Source organism: Schistocerca nitens, chromosome 1, assembly GCF_023898315.1.
Source record: "Schistocerca nitens isolate TAMUIC-IGC-003100 chromosome 1, iqSchNite1.1, whole genome shotgun sequence".
Lineage (NCBI taxonomy): Eukaryota > Metazoa > Arthropoda > Insecta > Orthoptera > Acrididae > Schistocerca > Schistocerca nitens.
Genome location: NC_064614.1, coordinates 320,624,911 through 320,647,189, shown reverse-complemented (window position 1 = coordinate 320,647,189; position 22,279 = coordinate 320,624,911). Strand labels below are relative to the sequence as shown.

At 42.9% G+C, this 22,279-nt stretch overlaps 1 protein-coding gene across 3 annotated transcripts in view; it reads right to left on the bottom strand.

Moving 5' to 3' along the window:
• The window catches only part of LOC126248524 (discoidin domain-containing receptor 2-like), an 891,455-nt gene that overhangs the window by 268,512 nt on the left and 600,664 nt on the right, over positions 1-22,279 (bottom strand). For all 3 annotated transcript variants that reach the window (XM_049949580.1, XM_049949588.1, XM_049949595.1), the window contains exon 4: positions 15,045-15,276. In XM_049949580.1, coding sequence (XP_049805537.1) covers positions 15,045-15,276 — 232 coding nt within the window. The remainder of the gene's footprint in view (positions 1-15,044; positions 15,277-22,279) is intronic.

The following is a 22,279-nucleotide window of genomic DNA, read 5'->3' as shown; positions in this document are numbered from 1 at the left end:
TACTGATGGCGTTGGGAGAGCCAGTCATGACAAAACTCTACCATCTGGTGAGCAAGATGTATGAGACAGGCGAAATACCCACAGACTTCAAGAAGAATATAATAATTCCAATACCAAAGAAAGCAGGTGTTGACAGATGTGAAAATTACCGAACTATCAGTTTAATAAGTCACAGCTGCAAAATACTAACGCGAATTCTTTACAGACGAATGGAAAGACTGGTAGAAGCGGACCTCGGGGAAGATCAGTTTGGATTCCGTAGAAATGTTGGAACACGTGAGGCAATACTAACCTTACGACTTACCTTAGAAGAATGATTAAGAAGAGGCAAACCTACGTTTCTAGCATTTGTAGACTTAGAGAAAGCTTTTGACAACGTTAACTGGAATACTCTCTTTCAAATTCTGAAGGTGGCAGGGGTAAAATACAGAGAGCGAAAGGCTATTAACAATTTGTACAGAAACCAGATGGCAGTTATAAGAGTCGAGGGGCATGAAAGGGAAGCAGTGGTTGGGAAAGGAGTGAGACAGGGTTGTAGCCTCTCCCCGATGTTATTCAATCTGTATATTGAGCAAGCAGTAAAGGAAAGAAAAGAAAAATTCGGAGTAGGTATTAAAATTCATGGAGAAGAAGTAAAAACTTTGAGGTTCGCCGATGACATTGTAATTCTGTCAGAGACAGCAAAGGACTTGGAAGAGCAGTTGAACGGAATGGACAGTGTCTTGAAAGGAGGATATAAGATGAACATCAACAAAAGCAAAACGAGGATAATGGAATGTAGTCGAATGAAATCGGGTGATGCTGAGGGGATTAGATTAGGAAATGAGACACTTAAAGTAGTAAAGGAGTTTTGCTATTTAGGGAGTAAAATAACTGATGATGGTCGAAGTAGAGAGGATATAAAATGTAGACTGGCAATGGCAAGGAAATCGTTTCTGAAGAAGGAGAAATTTGTTAACATCGAGTATAGATTTAAGTGTCAGGAAGTCGTTTCTGAAAGTATTTGTATGGAGTGTAGCCATGTATGGAAGTGAAACATGGACGATAACCAGTTTAGACAAGAAGAGAATAGAAGCTTTCGAAATGTGGTGCTACAGAAGAATGCTGAAGATAAGGTGGGTAGATCACGTAACTAATGAGGAGGTATTGAATAGGATTGGGGAGAAGAGAAGTTTGTGGCACAACTTGACTAGAAGAAGGGATCAGTTGGTAGGACATGTTTTGAGGCATCAAGGGATCACAAATTTAGCATTGAAGGGCAGCGTGGAGGGTAAAAATCGTAGAGGGAGACCAAGAGATCAATACACTAAGCAGATTCAGAAGGATGTAGGTTGCAGTATGTACTGGGAGATGAAGAAGCTTGCACAGGATAGAGTAGCATGGAGAGCTGCATCAAACCAGTCTCAGGACTGAAGACCACAACAACAACAACATCGATATGGTATATGGTGATATAGTACGGTTGGAGATGGCTTTCAACTAAAAATTTCAAGCTTTCCTCGACAGTGTAATTGCAGGAGTGTCTTTGGCAGTAGTTTCCTATTTCATGATCTGTAGACCACTTTTGCAGAGTTTAATTGTCAGTACTGCATGCCTGCTGCATGCTTCTTTTCGATTTGTATAAAATAGTTTTGCCGCTGAAAGTCTCATAATTTGTCTGTCTGCAGAAAAAAAATGGTGGACACTGATGCCACACTGGTAGCAGCAGCAGTTTGGCGGGTTTCACACCGAAAATTTCAAGCTTTCCTCGACAGTAGCAGAGCAGTGTAACAGAGAAAGTGTCTTTGGCGATAGTTTCCGTATTTCATAGCATATTCAATTGGATTTAATAAATCCTGAAGTAGCTCGTGTTGAAAGACAGCGATATCTCCCACAAAGCACGCGAAGTGTCTCAAGGATGGAGTCTCTCTCTCTCTCTCTCTCTGTTATAGTTCCTTAGTTCCTGTGACATGTTCAAGTTACGCATATGACAATATACTGCAACATCAAATGTAATAACTCCTGAAGCAATTTGCGTTCAATGACAAAGGGAATACATGTGCTGGTGATGGGAAGGATGAGGAAGGCCGCAGGTATTTACAATGTGACAGGAAGTATGTGGCCGCTCCTGTAGGTACCACATGGCCATGCCATAAGCTGGCGAGTGGCCTCTCTTCCATCGAAGAAAGCACACCTGAGTGAAGGTCTTGCCTCTTGCACTTCCGATGACTGACTGGCCTTTTATCGAATGCTCTACTGTTACAGCACATGTATGGATTGCAAAGTGTAACTTAGCCCCATCCTGCTGCATCTTCATTATTTCATGAAAAGTATTTGTGTTCACCAAATATCATTGCTATGGACACAGTCCTAAGGTGCATGGTAACAGCTAATATACTCCTCCTCCTCCAGCATAGACGTCTCATCCTCTGAACACAGTAAACAATTACATCCATCCTCCCAAGTCCAGCAGCTAGACACAGACTGAGTCCTTTCCCCGCCATTTTCCCCCAGACCGCTATATTGGATTATGTCATACGAGGGGAGTGGGAAAGGAAGACAGTGCCTTCTAGTGGTTGTACTGTGCACTAGGTCAGTTGGACTCCAGACCTCATGGTGAACACAGTGGATGGACGTACTGTCAATGACAATTCAAATTGCTTAAATAAACACTGCATCCAAAATAAAGACTTACATCCATCCTATCCGGCAGCTCAGCACAAACTGAGTCCTTTTTTTACCAATTTTCTGATATTTTTTTTTGGGGGGGGGGGAGAAGGGGACGGGAGAAATGTACACAAAAATATCCAGCAGCCAACACAGACCTAATAGTTTTTCCGCCAATTTCCGGGAGGGGTGAGGTGTTAGGTTAGTGGAGGTAGCCCAATTGACCTATTTTTCCGCCAAAATTTGAATCCCCCCCATGACGTCACTGCGACATTGCCACATCTATGGCCGCCATATTGTATTAATTTGGCAGCAATGCAGAATGGCCATTCATACTTTTCGTTACTACTAAAGTAGTATCCGCTGTGACTCGCATTTTCAGTGACCATCAACAAGGCGCAGAAACAGTCGCTACAAGTGCGTGGACTGAATTAGGGAAAACCATGTTTCGCACATGGAAAACTTTACATCTACATCTACATCTACATCCATACTCCGAAGCCACCTGACGGTGTGTGGCGGAGGGTACCTTGAATACTTCTATCGGTTCTCCCTTCTATTCCAGTCTCGTATTGTTCGCGGAAAGAAGGATTATCGGTATACTTCTGTGTGGGCTCTAATGTCTCTGATTTTATCCTCATGGTCTCTTCGCGAGATATACGTAGGAGGGAGCAATATACTGCTTGACTCTTCGGTGAAGGTATGTTCTCGAAACTTTAACAAAATCCGGTACCAAGCTACTGAGCGTCTCTCCTGCAGAGTCTTCCACTGGAGTTTATCTATCATCTCCGTAACGCTTTCGCGATTACTAAATGAGCCTGTAACGAAGCGCGCTGCTCTCCGTTGGATCTTCTCTATCTCTTCTACCAACCCTATCCGGTGCGGATCCCACACTGCTGAGCAATATTCAAGCAGTGGGCGAACAAGCGTACTGTAACCTACTTCCTTTGTTTTCGGATTGCATTTCCTTAGGATTCTTCCAATGAATCTCAGTCTGGCATCTGCTTTACCGACGATCAACTTTATATGATCATTCCATTTTAAATCACTCCTAATGCGTACTCCCAGATAATTTATGGAATTAACTGCTTCCAGTTGCTGACATACTATTTTGTAGCTAAATGATAAGGGATCTATCTTTCTATGTATTCGCAGCACATTACACTTGTCTACATTGAGATTCAATTGCCATTCCCTGCACCATGCGTCAATTCGCTGCAAATCCTCCTGCATTTCAGTACAATTTTCCATTGTTACAACCTCTCGATATACCACAGCATCATCCGTAAAAAGCCTCAGTGAACTTCCGATGTCATCGACAAGGTCATTTATATATATTGTGAATAGCAACGGTCCTACGACACTCCCCTGCGGCACACCTGAAATCACTCTTATTTCGGAAGACTTCTCTCCATTGAGAATGACATGCTGTTATCTAGGACATGCTGTTACCTAGGAACTCTTCAATCCAATCACACAATTGGTCTGATAGTCCATATGCTCTTACTTTGTTCATTAAACGACTGTGGGGAACTGTATCGAACGCCTTGCGGAAGTCAAGAAACACGGCATCTACCTGTGAACCCATGTCTATTGCCCTCTGAGTCTCGTGAACGAATAGAGCGAGCTGGGTTTCACACGACCGTCTTTTTCGAAACCCATGCTGATTCCTAAAGAGTAGAAATACATGCTGACTCGTCGGGAAATCGTCTGACTTATTCGTGTATGCACCAGACGAAAAAACCCGTAATATTGTGTACCCAAAAGCGCTTCAACAAACAGGTTATAAAACCAAAATGGTTTTTTTTTTCTTTCCGTCGCATTGCAACGCTTGTTGGTTAGGGCTATTTTTCTGTATTTCGTGGTGTTGCAGTTTAAATGGCTTGCAGTGTCGTTTCATTTCTTCACCACCAATATGTTAAAGTACTGAACCAGTTCACTGCCCTGTACGCGCTCCTGGCCCCCCAGAGCTCTCACGAAAAGTGCGATGCTGTACAACTAGCCTAGTTGTGCTGTCTCTTTTCTTGCATTGCCCCGGTATCGGCCACCCCGCTGTGCCACGGCGGCCAGTATCGGTGGAGGCAGACGTGGAGAATGCCGCGAGAACATTCCGCGCGGTGCGTCCCCCTGCAGGCGGCGTGTTATCCGGCCGGCATGCTGTTCTCTCTCTCTCTCTCTCTCTCTCTCTCACACACACACACACACACACACACACACACACACACACCTGCACACTCACCCCAGGCATGTCTGCTGGCCAACTGCTCTTATCCCGCCTACTTAAGCTGAAATTATTCCGATATGCAGATCACACAGCTAGAGAGGTTTTGGGACGCTGCAAAAGAACTCTTAATTTTGTGGTTTCTACTACCTTCGTATTTTGATCAGAGATAGTTGGATGACTCTGTCATTCTTTAGTAAAAATATCACTTTTATTCGTTATTTGAAGACATTAACCCTTAACGTGTGAGGTACTTATGTTGAGACATCGTTTGTGAGCTGAGATCTACAAGATCACTTTGCTTTATGCTTCCCTCTGATTTATAGAAACCTCAAATCTGATATCCTGATTGTTGTTGTTGTGGTCTTCACTCCTGAAAATAGTTTGTTCCAGCTCTCCATGCTACTCTATCCTGTCTGTGGAAGCTTCTTCATCTCCCAGTACGTACTGCAACCTACATCCTTCTGAATCTGCTTAGTGTATTCATCTCTTGGGCTCCCTCTACGATTTTTACCCTCCACGCTGCCCTCCAATGCTAAATTTGTGATCCCTTGATGCCTCAGAACATGTCCTACCAACCGGTCCCTTCTTCTTGTCAAGTTGTGCCACAAACTCCTCTTCTCCCCAATTCTATTCAATACCTCCTCATTAGTTATGTGATCTACCCATCTAATCTTCAGCATTCTTCTGATTGTACAGAGTAGTATTTAAGTGACACAACAATTAATACAATATTCTATGTTGACAATACTCGATGCACGTATGTATGCTTTATACAAGTTGCTTTAATTCAACTTAAAATATTACGGGAAAATACTTGGATTGGTTCCAACCCTTCTAGTAAGTGGATTAGTAAAAATATTAAGCTATTGATAGCAAATTCAGATATTAATGGGTCAAAGTGAACCATTAAAAACTGGATATATGACATGTATTTTTTTACATTTGTACAATATTGCAAGTATTTGTTACCGATTATGCTCAACAGCGATATTTTGTAAAGAAGCGTACGTGGTCGCTCCTTTATATCTGCCAATTGAGGAACAATAGTGTGTTTTTGTGCCCTGTTTTCTGCCATAAAAGGTTTACATGACCATTTGTACCCGTTTCTTTTCCATAACAAGCCCTCTTATAATCATTGCTTATTGCATCATCATCTCTTTCATTGCCAGAAATTTCAGAATTTGAATCATCATCGCATATCTACGTGTAGATGTGATCCTCACACTCGTCAACACCACTCGCGTAATTTAGCCATGAATGTATTACAGCATCAAACTCTTTATTACCTGGACAAAGGCTGCTATACATGGGTTTACCTGCACTCGACATAAAATTGCTTTGTGAGGTGCTTGACACAGATCGCACGCGCTAATAATGACGCCACATTTGTCACTCGGTAAAACCTGGAGATAAACTGAAACCTCAACAGTGCTCAATGACAGTAATACGTAACTCAGATAGAAGTGGGAGCCAGCAAACGCAGACCAAGGTGCCAATATAAAACTGTGGAGTTATAAATCAGTATGGGAGACTGTTGTTGTTGTTGTGGTCTTCAGTCCTGAGACTGGTTTGATGCAGCTCTCCATGCTACTCTATCCTGTGCAAGCTTCTTCATCTCCCAGTACATACTGCAACCTACATCCTTCTGAATCTGCTTAGTGTATTGATCTCTTGGTCTCCCTCTACGATTTTTACCCTCCACGCTGCCCTTCAATGCTAAATTTGTGATCCCTTGATGCCTCAAAACATGTCCTACCAACTGATCCCTTCTTCTAGTCAAGTTGTGCCACAAACTTCTCTTCTCCCCAATCCTATTCAATACCTCCTCATTAGTTACGTGATCTACCCACCTTATCTTCAGCATTCTTCTGTAGCACCACATTTCGAAAGCTTCTATTCTCTTCTTGTCTAAACTGGTTATCGTCCATATTTCACTTCCATACATGGCTACACTCCATACAAATACTTTCAGAAACGACTTTCTGACACTTAAATCTATACTCGATGTTAACAAATTTCTCTTCTTCATAAACGATTTCCTTGCCATTGCCAGTCTACATTTTATATCCTCTCTACTTCGACCATCATCAGTTATTTTGCTCCCTAAATAGCAAAACTCCTTTACTACTTTAAGTGTCTCATTTCCTAATCTAATCCCCTCAGCATCACCCGATTTCATTCGACTACATTCCATTATCCTCGTTTTGCTTTTGTTGATGTTCATCTTATATCCTCCTTTCAAGACACTGTCCATTCCGTTCAACTGCTCTTCCAAGTCTTTTGCTGTCTCTGACAGAATTACAATGTCATCGGCGAACCTCAAAGTTTTTACTTCTTCTCCATGAATTTTAATACCTACTCCGAATTTTTCTTTTCTTTCCTTTACCGCCTGCTCAATATACAGATTGAATAACATCGGGGAGAGGCTACAACCCTGTCTCACTCCTTTCCCAACCACTGCTTCCCTTTCATGCCCCTCGACTCTTATAACTGCCATCTGGTTTCTGTACAAATTGTTAATAGCCTTTCGCTCCCTGTATTTTACCCCTGCCACCTTTAGAATTTGAAAGAGAGTATTCCAGTTAACGTTGTCAAAAGCTTTCTCTAAGTCTACTAATGCTAGAAACGTAGGTTTGCCTTTTCTTAATCTTTCTTCTAAGATAAGTCGTAAGGTTAGTATTGCCTCACGTGTTCCAACATTTCTACGGAATCCAAACTGATCTTCCCCGAGGTCCGCTTCTACCAGTTTTTCCATTCGTCTGTAAAGAATTCGCGTTAGTATTTTGCAGCTGTGACTTATTAAACTGATAGTTCGGTAATTTTCACATCTGTCAACACCTGCTTTCTTTGGTATTGGAATTATTATATTCTTCTTGAAGTCTGTGGGTATTTCGCCTGTCTCATACATCTTGCTCACCAGATGGTAGAGTTTTGTCATGACTGGCTCTCCCAACGCCATCAGTAGTTCTAATGGAATGTTGTCTACTCCCGGGGCCTTGTTTCGACTCAGGTCTTTTAGTGCTCTGTCAAACTCTTCACGCAGTATCTTATCTCCCATTTCATCTTCATTTACATCCTCTTCCATTTCCATAATACTGTCCTCAAGTACATCGCCCTTGTATAAACCCTCTATATACTCCTTCCACCTTTAGGCCTTCCCTTCTTTGCTTAGAACTGGATTGCCATCTGAGCTCTTGATATTCATACAAGTGGTTCTCTTCTCTCCAAAGGTCTCTTTAATTTTCCTGTAGGCAGTATCTATCTTACCCCTAGTGAGACAAGCCTCTACATCATTACATTTGTCCTCTAGCCATGCCTGCTTAGCCATTTTGCACTTTCTGTCGATCTCATTTTTGAGACGTTTGTATTCCTTTTTGCCTGCTTCATTTACTGCATTTTTATATTTTCTCCTTTCATCAATTAAATTCAATATTTCTTCTGTTACCCAAGGATTTCTACAAGCCCTCGTCTTTTTACCTACTTGATCCTCTGCTGCCTTCACTACTTCATCCCTCAGAGCTACCCATTCTTCTTCTACTGTATTTCTTTCCCCCATTCCTGTCAATTGTTCCCTTATGCTCTCCCTGAAACTCTCTACAACCTCTGGTTCTTTCAGTTTATCCAGGTCCCATCTCCTTAAATTCCCACCTTTTTGCAGTTTCTTCAGTTTCAATCTGCAGTTCATAACCAATAGATTGTGGTCAGAATCCACATCTCCACCTGGAAATGTCTTACAATTTAAAACCTGGTTCCTAAATCTCTGTCTTACCATTATATAATCTATCTGATACCTTTTAGTATCTCCAGGATTCTTCCAGGTATACAACCTTCTTTTATGATTCTTGAACCAAGTGTTAGCTATGATTAAGTTATGCTCTGTGCAAAATTCTACAAGGCGGCTTCCTCTTTCATTTCTTCCCCCCAATCCATATTCACCTACTATGTTTCCTTCTCTCCCTTTTCCTACTGACGAATTCCAGTCACCCATGACTATTAAATTTTCGTCTCCCTTCACTACCTGAATAATTTCTTTTATCTCGTCATACATTTCATCAATTTCTTCATCATCTGCAGAGCTAGTTGGCATATAAACTTGTACTACTGTAGTAGGCATGGGCTTTGTGTCTATCTTTGCCACAATAATGCGTTCACTATGCTGTTTGTAGTAGCTAACCCGCACTCCTATTTGTTTATTCATTATTAAACCTACTCCTGCATTACCCCTATTTGATTTTGTATTTATAACCCTGTAATCACCTGACCAAAAGTCTTGTTCCTCCTGCCACCGAACTTCACTAATTCCCACTATATCTAACTTTAACCTATCCATTTCCCTTTTTAAATTTTCTAACCTACCTGCCCGATTAAGGGGTCTGACATTGCACGCTCCGATCCGTAGAATGCCAGTTTTCTTTCTCCTGATAACGACGTCCTCTTGAGTAGTCCCCGCCCGGAGATCCGAATGGGGGACTATTTTACCTCCGGAATATTTTACCCAAGAGGACGCCATCATCATTTAATCATACAGTAAAGCTTCATGTCCTCGGGAAAAATTACGTTTGTAGTTTCCCCTTGCTTTCAGCCGTTCGCAGTACCAGCACAGCAAGGCCGTTTTGGTTAATGTTACAAGGCCAGATCAGTCAATCATCCAGACTGTTGCCCCTGCAACTACTGAAAAGGCTGCTGCACCTCTTCGGGAACCACATGTTTGTCTGGCCTCTCAACAGATACCCCTCCGTTGTGGTTGCACCTACGGTACGGCCATCTGTATCGCTGAGGCACGCAAGCCTCCCCACCAACGGCAAGGTCCATGGTTCATGGGAGACTGCACCTTATGAATTGAGAGTATGCCGGCCGGAGTGGCCGAGCGGTTCTAGGCGCTACAGTCTGGAACCGCGCGACCGCTACGGTCGCAGGTTCGAATCATGCCTCGGGCATGGATGTGTGTGATGTCCTTAGGTTAGTTAGGTTTAAGTAGTTCTAAGTTCTGGGGGACTGATGACCAAAGTAGTTAAGTCCCATAGTGCTCAGAGCCATTTTGAATTGAGAGTAAATACGGACGAGGTGGCACACCGCTAAGCCAATGGACTCGCAATCTGGAGGACAGCCGTTTAAATCCACTTCCACTCAGTAAATTCCCTATATCATTTAAGAGAAATGATGGGATGATGTTTTTCGAAAAGCACACAACTAATATCCTTCGTAGTCCTTGCCACATTATCATTTATGCTACGCGCTGTGAGGTCATAGTTGCTGTACCTCGATCGACAAGAGAACAAATACCTCTGCGACGTGCGACAACGAGTGGCTAAGCGTCTTTGGTCTCAACAATGAGTTTTATAGTTACTTGTTTTCGGTGCGCGTGCCAACGGGGCAGTCGTAGTCGTTAACCCTTTCACTAACATTCTTTTTTTTTCAGAGTGAAAGACTTTAGCTTAAGGGTAATTTAATTAATGTCGTATTCAGAAATAACGACACAAAAAAACATTTCCCGCAATTTCGTTTTTCAACATAGGGATGTGTGGGATATACAGAGTTATTCGTAAGTACCTCTGGGGTTTCAGAAGAGGACTGGGCAAAAACTGCAAGACACACACAGAAAATGTACGCCCACCAGTGGATAGAGTAGCTTTCCCCGTACTTAAGTCACATTGCAGGTGCTCAGTAAGGCACCTTTCGTGATGCGGCAAACGCCAATACGGTCGCGCAGTTCGATGATAGGAATTGCCTGGGAAGGTGCGACAGCAGCCTGCTTTGCAAATTTGTTCCTTGGCCTGCCTTCGCTCATGCGCGAACTAAATTGACACGACAATACGAAGTGATTGCAGCACAGGCTTAACAAAGAAACTTGGAGAAAGCGCAACCAGCACGTGCAAGCTGGAATTCTAAGAGTTCTGCAAGGCATTAGCTAGTTTCTACTTACCACTGGGATGTTGATGCATGGCAATAACATACAACAAATTCCTACTGGTTGTCTGATAATCTATCGTGGGATACACGCGTCCCAATGGTAGGGAAAGTGTTAAAGTGGAGTTAACATATGTGGTCGGTCGCGAACACTCCGTAGGAGCCAAGTAGTATACGGAATTTTACGGCCGTGTGTCAGAAACGATACAGAATACTAAGTCGCAAGTTGAGCAAGTCGTCCAAAATAGAAGCATTATTGAGAGGTTAAGTTCTATTCAATCTCGTAGCATGATTTTGTTACTATAATTCAATGTTACCTTCCGACAAAGGATACAATGAATGAATCGTGACTTCTGAATCCGTTGGGCTTAAAAAACTTTACCCAACCGAGTATCAAATAATGCTAACGCTTTAAGTATTTGTCATCGGCTAGGAAAGGAGTAATTATTAGCGAAGTGAGCAACGAAGAGGAGCCCATAATCTCTAATGACCTCGTTGGCGACTAGGTGTTACGCCCTAACTCTCCCTTATCCCTTTGTTGTTGTAGTCTTCAGTCCAGAGACTGATTTGATACAGTTCTCTATACTTTTCTACCTTGTGCAAGCCTCTGTATCTCCGAATAACTACCTACATCTTTCTGAATCTGCATACTGTATCCATCGCTTGGTCTCCCTCTATAATCCCCCCCCCCCCCCCCGCACGCACACGCGCGCGCACACACACACACACACACACACACACACACACACACACACACACACACACACACAGATCCCTCCAGTACTAAACTGGTGATCCCTTGATGGCACAGAATGCGTCCTATGAACCAATCCCTTCTGTTAGTCAAGTAGTGCCACGAATTTCTTGTCTCCCCAATTCTGCTCAGACCTCCTCATTAGTTACGCGATCTACCAATCCAATCTTCAGCATTTTCTGCAGCACCACGTCCCAAAAGCTTTATTCTCTTCTTGTCTAAACTGTTTATCGTCCATGTTTCACTTTCATTCATGGCAACACTTCAGAAAATACCTTCAGAAAAGTCTTCGTAACACTTAAAAGTCTATACTCGATGTTAACAAATGTCTCTTCTTCAGAAACGCTTTTCTTGCCATTCCCAACTGGCAGTACATCTTCTCTACTTTGGCCATCATCAGTAATTTTGTGGCCCAAATAGCAAAACCTGTCTACTATTTTGTCTCGTAGCCTAATGTAATTCCCTCAGCGTCACCTGATTTGATTCGACTCTATTCCATTAGCCTTGTTCTGCTTTTGTTCATGTTTGTGGTGTCACCTCAAGGCGCCACGCTTGCTAGGTTGTAGGCTTCAAATCGGCCGCGGTCCGTCAGTACACACAGGACCCGCTAGTAGCCACTGTCGACACTAGCAGACCGAGCGCCGCCACTCGGCTGGTCTTACGAGGCAAGCTAGCGCACTGGCCAGTTCTACAGCCGACTTTAATAGGAATGGTTCACTTGTTATAGCTTCAGAGACCTCATTTGCAGAGACGCTAGTTAGCATAGCCTTCGGCTAAGTCAGTAGTTACGACCTAGCCAGGCGCCACGTACAGTTTGTGCATTGACAATTTATCTATATGTGTGAAGCAATCAGAATTGTAAAGAAGTATTCGCAGTTCATTCTATAACTGCACTTGTAATATTAGTGTACAAAGTCAAGATCGACGTTCACCGCTGGTTCTGAATTTAAGCTAAGTATTTAATTGTATTTTTGTCTACTAACTTTCTAATCACCTAAGATGTTCCAGATACATCCCGTCAAGTATACTTCAGTAATCCTCACGTCGGCCTATGTGATCAATGCGTTCAATTAATGGCCACACCTCGTGATCAGACTAGGAGTCAAATTGCGTGACTCAGCCGGGTAAACCTTTTTCCATGAGGCCCATCGTTCCGCCTCATACATAACAATGTTAATCTTATATCTTCCTTTCAAGGCACTGTCCATTCCGTTCAACTGCTCTTCCAAGTCCTTTCCTGTCTCTGACAGAATTGCAATGTCATTTTATTGTTTATATTTACACACCTCGTTCCGTAGGAACAAATTGAGGAGCAAATCTCCACGATCGTGGAACGTGTTAGTACATGAAATTACAACATAAAAGTTCTGGACGCTGCAGTCTGGAACCGCGAGACCGCTACGGTCGCAGGCTCGAGTCCTGCCTCAGGCATGGATGTGTGTGATGTCCTTAGGTTAGTTAGGTTTAACTAGTTCTACGTTCTAGGGGACTAATGACCTTAGAAGTTGAGTCCCATAGTGCTCAGAGCCATTTCAACCATTTTTAATGACAGATAAAAACAAAACGTTTATGGACCCCAAAACATCAAGCCATAAGTTTAAGTAAACGCAGTCAATAATATAACATAGGAATCAGCTTAATTTTTCAAGGAACTCAACAGAACAGAAGGAATGACCCATGAGGAAACTCTTAAGTTTCAGTTTGAAAGCGCGTGGATTACTCTTAATATTTTTGAATTCTTGTGGTAACTTATTGAAAATGTATGCAGCAATATACTGCACACCTTCCTGCACAAGAGTTAAGGAAGTGCGATCCAAGTGCAGATTGAATATCTGTCTAGTATTGACTGAGTGAAACCTGCTAATTCTCGCGAATAAGCTGATATTGTTAACAAGAAACGACAGTAAAGAGTATATATGTTGAGTGGCCAGTGTCAGAAAACCGAGGTTAGTGAACAGGGGTCCACAAGATGTTAGCAAACTTACACCGCTTATTGCCCGAACTGCCCATTTCTGAGCCAAAAATATCCTTTGATATTATTTCATCGCTACTTCTTTTCCATAGCATTTATCCCGTCCAGTACGGAGTCCAATTTTTTCAGGAGATGGAAAATTATATTACATTGTATTTAACTGTGTGTTAAGCTACACGAACAGGCCATTTTGCAAAGGGGAACATGCTGTCATTTTAAGAAACGTAACAAAGAATGCCTCTTGTTAAATTCAGTACTTAACTGACGCACATTAAGATTAACATTTGCAACAAAATATTCAGATTATATTTTCGTCCTAAACCTTGACATTCAATACCTGCTACAAGTGAATCACACTTTAACAGATATAAATCGAGGACCAACATATGACAGCCCACAAATGAAACCAACTGTGGGTAACAAAAAGGAGTGAAAAACATATGTTTTAAGAAAAGCGGAACCATAGAAGTCACATATATAGGTATTCATTTCATTTTGATGTTATATCTCGCCATTTGCATATGTTTGCTTTCTAATAAATAGGTGCTGAAAATAAGTTTGCCTTGGGCAAACACAATTTCATTCTTTTTCATCCAAATATATTTCTGCAAAGTTTCATCATCGTCATTGGGTTCAGTTTTATCTTCTTAATAGCAAATACTGATGTTCCTGTAGCTGTCAGTCGTTGGCTCAAATGGCTCTGAGCACTATTGGACTTAACATCGGAGGAATCAGTCCCCTAGAACTTAGAACTACTTAAACCTAACTAACCTAAGGACATCCATGCCCGGGACAGGATTCGAACCTGCGACTGTAGCAGTCGAGCGGTTCCGGACTGAAGCGCCCAGAACCTCTCGGCTGCGGCCGGCTTGTCGTTGGCAGTACATCTCTATGACCATCAGTAAGTGCTACTGAGAAAATAAAAATGAGCGATGCTGAAACTTTACCGAAACGCATATGAGTGAAAATGAAGAAAACTGTGGTTGCTCAAGGCAGCATCTTTTGCGAGACCTATACAGTGTGAGTCAGCTCCACCTATCGATTGTTTTTTATGCAACCCGCAACACCTTCAAAAACCACAAGTGAGATTTTAATACTCTCTTGCTCGCCATGTGAAAACTGTTAGTCCTACAGAAAAAAATAATAGAGCTGTTTCGTAATTAATGTACTGTACTTAAATTTTGTACTGGGAAACGTTTTCGTTGGAGGCCAAAGTTTTCGAGTTCTTCAAAAAAAACGTCTTGGGAGGTCACTTTTGTACGTTTATTTGAATAATTCGAAAACGACGGCCTCTAGCGAAAACTTAGACCAGTACAAAATTTAACTATATTAAATTCCCTACAAAAATGTCCTGTTCATTTTTTTCTGTTGGACTAATAGTTTATACGTATCTAGAGAGAGAGTATGACAGTCTTGCACGTGGTTTTCGAAGGCACTGCATGCTGCATTAAAACATCAGTAGTGGCAGCTGAATCACCCTGTCCTGCATAATATTTTGTCAGTGGTAGTACCAGCAGTGACAGCCTAGTTGGCTGTCTCACCTTGTTGCCTATCTTGTCCTTCCACCTGGTCCAGGAGTGTAGCCCCGGCCGCCAGTAGTCGAGCAGGTAGTTCTCGGCGTACTCCTGGCCGCGGCCGTGGTCGTAGCGGCCCTGCGTGCGCACCGCCGTGACGGCGTGAAGCGAGTGCAGCTCCACCTGCAGCCACTCTTCGGCGGCGCGCGTCACCATGTTGCGGGGGCACCAAGCACCGCCGCCGGTCTCACTGTGCAGCCTGCGAGAAGACGTCAACTCTGCATCTCTGACTTATTCTACAAATACAGACACTATATGATCAAAAGTATCCGGACACCCCTATGTAATTCGGAACTGACCACTAGATGACACATGAGGCGGAACCACCAGTATAAAATAATGCGGGAACTTTTGTGTTGTTAGTAGAGAAGCAGTAACACCGGAATGGGACAGTCGTGTGAGCTCAGTGGCTTCGAATGTGAGCTAGTCACTGGATGTTACCCGATAAACAATTACATTAGGGACATTTTAACCCTTCTAACGCTGCCTAACCCAACTAAAAAAAATGGTTCAAATGGCTCTGAGCACTATGGGACTCAACTGCTGCGGTCATAAGTCCCCTAGAACTTAGAACTACTTAAACCTAACTAACCTAAGGACAGCACACAACACCCAGCCATCACGAGGCAGAGAAAATCCCTGACCCCGCCGGGAATCGAACCCGGGAACCCGGGCGTGGGAAGCGAGAACGCTACCGCACGACCACGAGATGCGGGCGCCTAACCCAACTGTTGGTGATTTTACTGGGCAGTGGGAACGCGAACGAACAACCGCAGCTAAATGAAGATCAGGCAGTCCTTATGTACTGACAGACAGGGAATGTCGAGCATTGCACTGGGTGGCCGTAAAAATTCGCGTGAAATCAGCGGAAGGAATCATTCGTGAGTTCCAAAGAGCTACCAGCGATCTAGCTAGCACAATGACTGTGTGACGGATTTAAAAAGAATGGGATGCAGTGGTTGAGTAGCTCCTCGTAAAGCCGTCGGCACACGGACCGTGCATCCGAACGTTGAGCGTTGAGCGTGCCGAGTTTCTGACGTCGTAGCGTGGAATAGCACATTCTGGAGTCTTTCCGAACGTGCAGAGGAATATCTGGCATGTCAGGTATTCTGAGCGTGCGTCTGAGCGTTGACCAATGAGATGACACAACGCCACCTACGTCACACGCACGCCGTCTCCCTTCAGTACAAAGTTGTGAGGCGCCATATTGGCATTCATTTCAAACCTACATGTATATACGCCGTTTCTGAGCACCAGCAAATTGAGAATCACTGGAAAACCCGTTGTTAGTTGTGTGATTCGTTCCAAGAAATTGAGAAACACCATATTCGTGGCCAAAGAATTATTGTAACTTGCGTATTATGAGAGTAGGCTATTTGAAGGCAGCGACCCACTGAAGATCCACCCAAAACGCATTGTTCTTGGTACAATTTGTTATAATTAAATTTCAATAAGTAACATAATTATCTACGATTAACGTTTTTAGAACGGGTAAGACAATGTGATTAAACTCTAGGCGCCTCTTGTTGCTTTAGCGTAATGAGTAGCGTCTCTGTCCGGTAACGAGTCTTTATTGAGGCCGTGGTTGGCGTCCTAACGCTTCCAGATTTTTTTCCTAACGATCACGTTTTTATTACGTTCTGATACTTTTTTATTAGTTTAATATAAGTATATGCTATAATATTTGATGTTATGTAAATATAAGTTCACTTTTTTTTTAGGGGTGACTGTTCGATTGGCTCAATCTACAGGACAGCTTGCGCTACTTGTATAAAGATATTTTGCTCCTTTTTCTTTTACGCTTCGTAATTCACAAGTTGCAAAGATTCTGTTACTGCGTAGGAACAGTGATGAAGTAAGACTAACCTTGGGGTTTTACTAAAATGTGGGAATGATGAAATAATGTTTATCTTATGCGGAGAAGTATTCCAGATTTTTACCACACTGTTTGTAATGAAACTTTTATAAACCTGTGTCCTTATTGATTGGACATGGTACTTTCCTTTTCGTGGACGATGGAGGAAATGTGCGTTTTAATAGAGCTAATGTGGGAATTCTACGCGCGCCCGTTGACTAAACAGTGTGATTTACGAACTAGAAACATCCCTCAACTGCCACTGGAGAGCGTTGCGATCGTGTATACCACGCTGGGGCCCACGTACCGTATGCACAAGTCATATCGTTCCTGAGCGTTCAGCAGCACGTCGAACTTGGCACGCTCAACGTTAACGTTCGACAGCACGTGTGCCGACGGCTTAGGGTAAATACCTGTGCCGTCCTAAGCGACGCTTGAGGCAGTATAAAGAAAGGCGCCATGAACGAGTGATTTGGAGTGATTCATCACGCTATACATTGTGACAATCCGATGGAAGGTTTTGGGTCTAGGTAATGCTTGGAGTAAGTTTCTTGGCACCAGTGAAGTACAGGGGAGGCAGTGCTATGCTATATGGGTGGTTTACGTGATTAAGGTGTGGTTCCTATATCGCGCTTAAGGAAACTCTAAATGTAGAAGTGTATGAATGCATGTTACAGCATTATGTACTGCACACACAAGAGGAACCTAAAACTTTTTTTTGAAACCTCAAATGGTCTTCAAGCCACAGTCACTAAAACAACAACATTTTTAAAAGTTTACATAACTAATTTCGACGCACTCAGTCGTCATTTTCAAATGTCATCGCAAACCTGGACAACTAAATTAACAAGTAGAACCACACTTATTTCAAATATTACGAAAGATACACTAAAACCAGTAAACTGAAGCAAAGGCAGCAGAAACGAGTCACAAGACGTCATGATAATTTTTGGTTCATCGGTCATTTCACACTCTCATGTAGAGTAGATGAAAATTGCATCAGGATTCAAGGCGTTATATGTAATTGCATTACGCCCAGCAGTGATGCGTCGATCATTTTGCAAATAAAGGCTCGCATTTCATAATATTATAACGTGCAGAAAGCCCAAAATAAAGCCCAAAATAAGTGTATGCAATATCTTGCATCCTAATGCAGTTTTCATCTCCACTGCATTAAGGTGTGAAATGAATGATCAATCAAAAACTGTCATGACGTCTTGTGGCCAATTTCTGCTGCCTTTGCTTCAGTTTGCTCGTTTTAGTGTATCTTTCGTAATATCTGAAGGACGTGTGGTTGAAATTATTATTGCAGTTGTCCAGGTTTGTGATTACATTAATGACGACTCATTGCGCTGAAACTAGTTATGCAATCTTTTAAAAATTTCATTGCTTTAGTGACTGTGGCTAAACGACTGTTTGTGGTGTCAAATTAATATTTTAAATTTCATTCAGTCACACTCCTTGATGACTGTTATGTCGAAATACAAAAAAGAAGAGGAACCGTTTGGGATAGATGACTGTTTCAAGGAGTGGGAACAAATGATGAATTTAGCAGGCAGGTTCCATTTCCTCCGGTGCCCTCAAGATCGCGGATAGTTCGGCACACATTAAAAGAAACGAATGTGGATAACTCCGTCCGAACAGGACACGAAGGCCCAACTGTACCGACCTGCCGCCGTGTCATCCTCAGCCCACAGGCGTCACTGGATGCGGTTATGGAGGGGCATGTGGTCAGCACACCGATGTCCCGGTCGTATGTCAGTTAACGAGATCGGAGCCGCCACTTCTCAATCAAGTAGCTCCTCAGTTTGCCTCACAAGGCCTGAGTGCACCCTGCTTGCCAACAGCGCTCGGCAGACTGGATGGTCACCCATCCAGCCCGACAGCGCTTAACTTCGTTGATCAGACGGGAACCGGTGTTAACACTGCGGCAAGGCCGTTAGGCGAACGTGGTTAAAATTACGAAAACAGATGACACACTGTAAGAAAGAAACCTACAAAATGATGCTGATGCACTCACTCCCACATCATTCACTTTGACCTACACAATCACTGTATTTCACACGTCTTAAGACAATGGAGAAAGGGGGAATGCTACACCTGGCATTAAAACACAAGTAAAACGGCAGAAATGTGACTGGCTGACAACTTACAAAAAAAAAAGGTGAGTCAGTCATCTTGTTAACACGTTAAAAACTTCTCCCTAAGATTTTAGGAAACAAGTTGGAGAAATCATACAACGTTAAAAAAACTCTCACCACATTCGTTTGGACGTTTCCTAAACTGGAGGGCAAATCTGCCGCTGATCGCTGGTTGGACACGATCTAATAAAATGTGGCGTCCAGCGATCCGCACGTCACATGCACCACACATTGGAAGGTCCTGTCGTCGAAGCAAGAAGCCATGCTTTATAGAGCTGTGGCCTAAGCGAAGACGAATAAGGAGAATCTCATCCAGTCCGCGTGGCTGGAAGGAGGTACACCAAGACTGCGTTGTGGGCTTTACTGGACGGAGGTTGTTGTCTGTTCCAGATACTCATTTTCACATCGAAACATCAACAGTGAATGACAGCATGCTGGATGTTGGTACACTGAACTAACCGATTGTATCTGCCCTTTCGTTTCCTGCATACCCATGTGTCCAGGCATCCAGTATAAAGGACATCTTCTTCCCAAGCCTTTGTATCCAGGGCGGGGTGTCCTGGACTACTTTAGCAGCTGGATGCAAACGTGACTGAAGGGTACTCAGGGAGACGGAACAGATGAGGAATTTAGCAGGCATGGCACATTTCATCTGCTCCAGTGTCCTCAAGATCGCGGATAGTAAGACATCGATTACAGTAACCTCTGGAAGCAACGGAATTGAGGACATGATGCGGGAAAACCACAGAGCAACCAACAGAGCCCCTGTTTTGACCCATCCGTGAATACAGCTATATAATCGGGATGATTATTTAAAATGTTGGAAAACAGCATATTAAAAATAGAAGCTAGAGTGCAGTCTCTCCTGTACTGCACTAAATCATAAATTACTCTGAGGCTCTTCTGTAAGCAAGGTGGCAGTTGGTTAAAACTCCAGATTTGAGCCCCTTCGTTACCCACGGCAAAGGACTCCAACATACATTTCACACAGATTCCAAACGGTCACATTGCCCGTGGACGATTGGCAAAGCGACATTCCATAGCTGGATGAGCAACGGTATGTTATACTGGGGAACTGGGTGTAGTGAGGAACTGATATGCCTGGCGTACCATGAGAAGCTGCTGCCGGATGGTAAGTGGTGGTTCCGCAGCTCAGCACGGAGACTGGGTATGGGGCTAGTCCTTACGGGACCATAACCAGCCTGATCCCGCCAAGGTATACAGCGTCAGCGGTCTTCAGATACGAAGGCCTCACTGATCCGTACACTGTGTACTCGTAGTTCAGCCGTGATCACACGAGAGCCTTGTAAAATTGAAGCAGACGCGCCCTATCCTTTCCCGCAAGACTTGTGGCTAAGACACTTCAAAATGTTCAGTGCCTTCTGGGACAATGCCTTCAGGTCCTGTAGGTGTAATCAAAACAGTTTGGAGTAAAAAATAAGCCCGAAGACCGCACAGATTATAAGATTTTTGAAAACATAGTCGGCGATCTTAAAAGTAATTAAAATTAAAATTTAAAACAGTCTTGATCGCAATCTTGTTTAAATATTTTTTTATTGGAGAGAGTGACCGGTTTCGACTCTATGAAAGAGTCATCTTCAGACTCCAGAGCGGTGGATGGACAATGCTCGATGAGTTCCGTCGACCCTTGACGCTCGTGTAACTGCTCTACGAAAGTAGAACTGACACCCGTGGACAACAAGGTCGTTAGAGAAGGGGCACAAGTTCGGGTAGAGAGGGAATAGGAAAAGAGAACGGCCGTGTCCTTTTTAAAGGAACCATCCTGGTACCGCCTTAATTTATGGAAACAACGTAAAAATTAAATGACGATAACAAGAGAGTGATTTGGACTTTGTTTCTCTATATACTGTATTAACCACAGCGTCACCTCGCTCGGTAAACGGAAGTAACGGGCGTGTAACAGTTTCGTGAAAGTCGAAGATAGGAAAAGACTTGCTTCGTTGCTCATAATTAATGGGTAGTACAATCCTACACTGAGCTTACCCTCCATAGACGTTCCTCGATCTTCGTCTCTCCTTACCCTGGCTTCCATTGTCCCAGCTTCTATCAGATCTCCATTATCCCTTCCGTATACACGTAACAGTGAAGGATAAGTACCCTTATTCAAGAAACAAAGGAATTAATGACACTAGCTGCCAGTGGGCATTGATTTAAATCAATGGGGAAAGTTGAAAATTTGTGCCGGACCGGGATTTGATTATGGATCTTCTGCTTACCAGGTAGTTGCGCTGACCACTGCATTATTCGTACACAGTGGTCATCGCACCTGTAGAGTCTACCTTAGCACCTCCCGTCAGACCAAAATTCGCAACTTATCCGCACACTACGGATGCAATGTACCTTGACCATTATGCTCCTTACCCGTGGTATTTCGCCGATTCCCATAAGAGTCTGAACGGAGCGTGCGTTCGCATTGAAGTGATCTTAGACCGTCCTCGCCTTAATTATAAATGTGATGTCTGTTCTTTCAGGCTTTATTTTGCCAGTTTCCAGGAATAATCGCTGCATATGTGGACATGTCTGAAAGAACTGGCACGACCTATAAAAAGACTACTCCACGAAACTGACATAATACTGGCAGAGTATATGAATATGTGAAGAGATTCATAATACAGTGAATTTAAATAGGAGTATTAAAAACAATATGTATTCATTACTGAATACTATGTGCTCCACGAAACTCGAAATACGTATTAGGACATGATAATTTCGAAAGAGGACAGTCAAAGCCAAAATATTTCTCTAAACAAGGTCGTCCGAAATGTGTGAAAACTCAGCAAAAATATAACGTGTTTCTGATACATCACTCCAGATTTGTAAAAATTTTAACACATTTCATAGACGGGATACATAAAAGTTCCGTGTGTTGAAAGATTTTAACAATGTTAGAGACATTCATCGTTTTAACTTCTGTTGCCTGGGGAAGATACTTTGCGTGTAGGGCGATGAGTGTTCAGCCTGCTGAAGAATTCCTGAAGCAGGTCCTAAAATGAGGCTGTAACGCTGAATAAAGGTGAAAGAGGAAAATCACAGTTCCCAACGATTTAGAAGATCATACATTTATTTACTGCAATTACTAGCTACTGCTACAGATTTCGCTGATAAATACTCAGCAAAGTTCCAGAAGAATATCCTATATACAATAGTTACTAAAATAAGGCTCGTGATGTGCTAATATTTTCTTT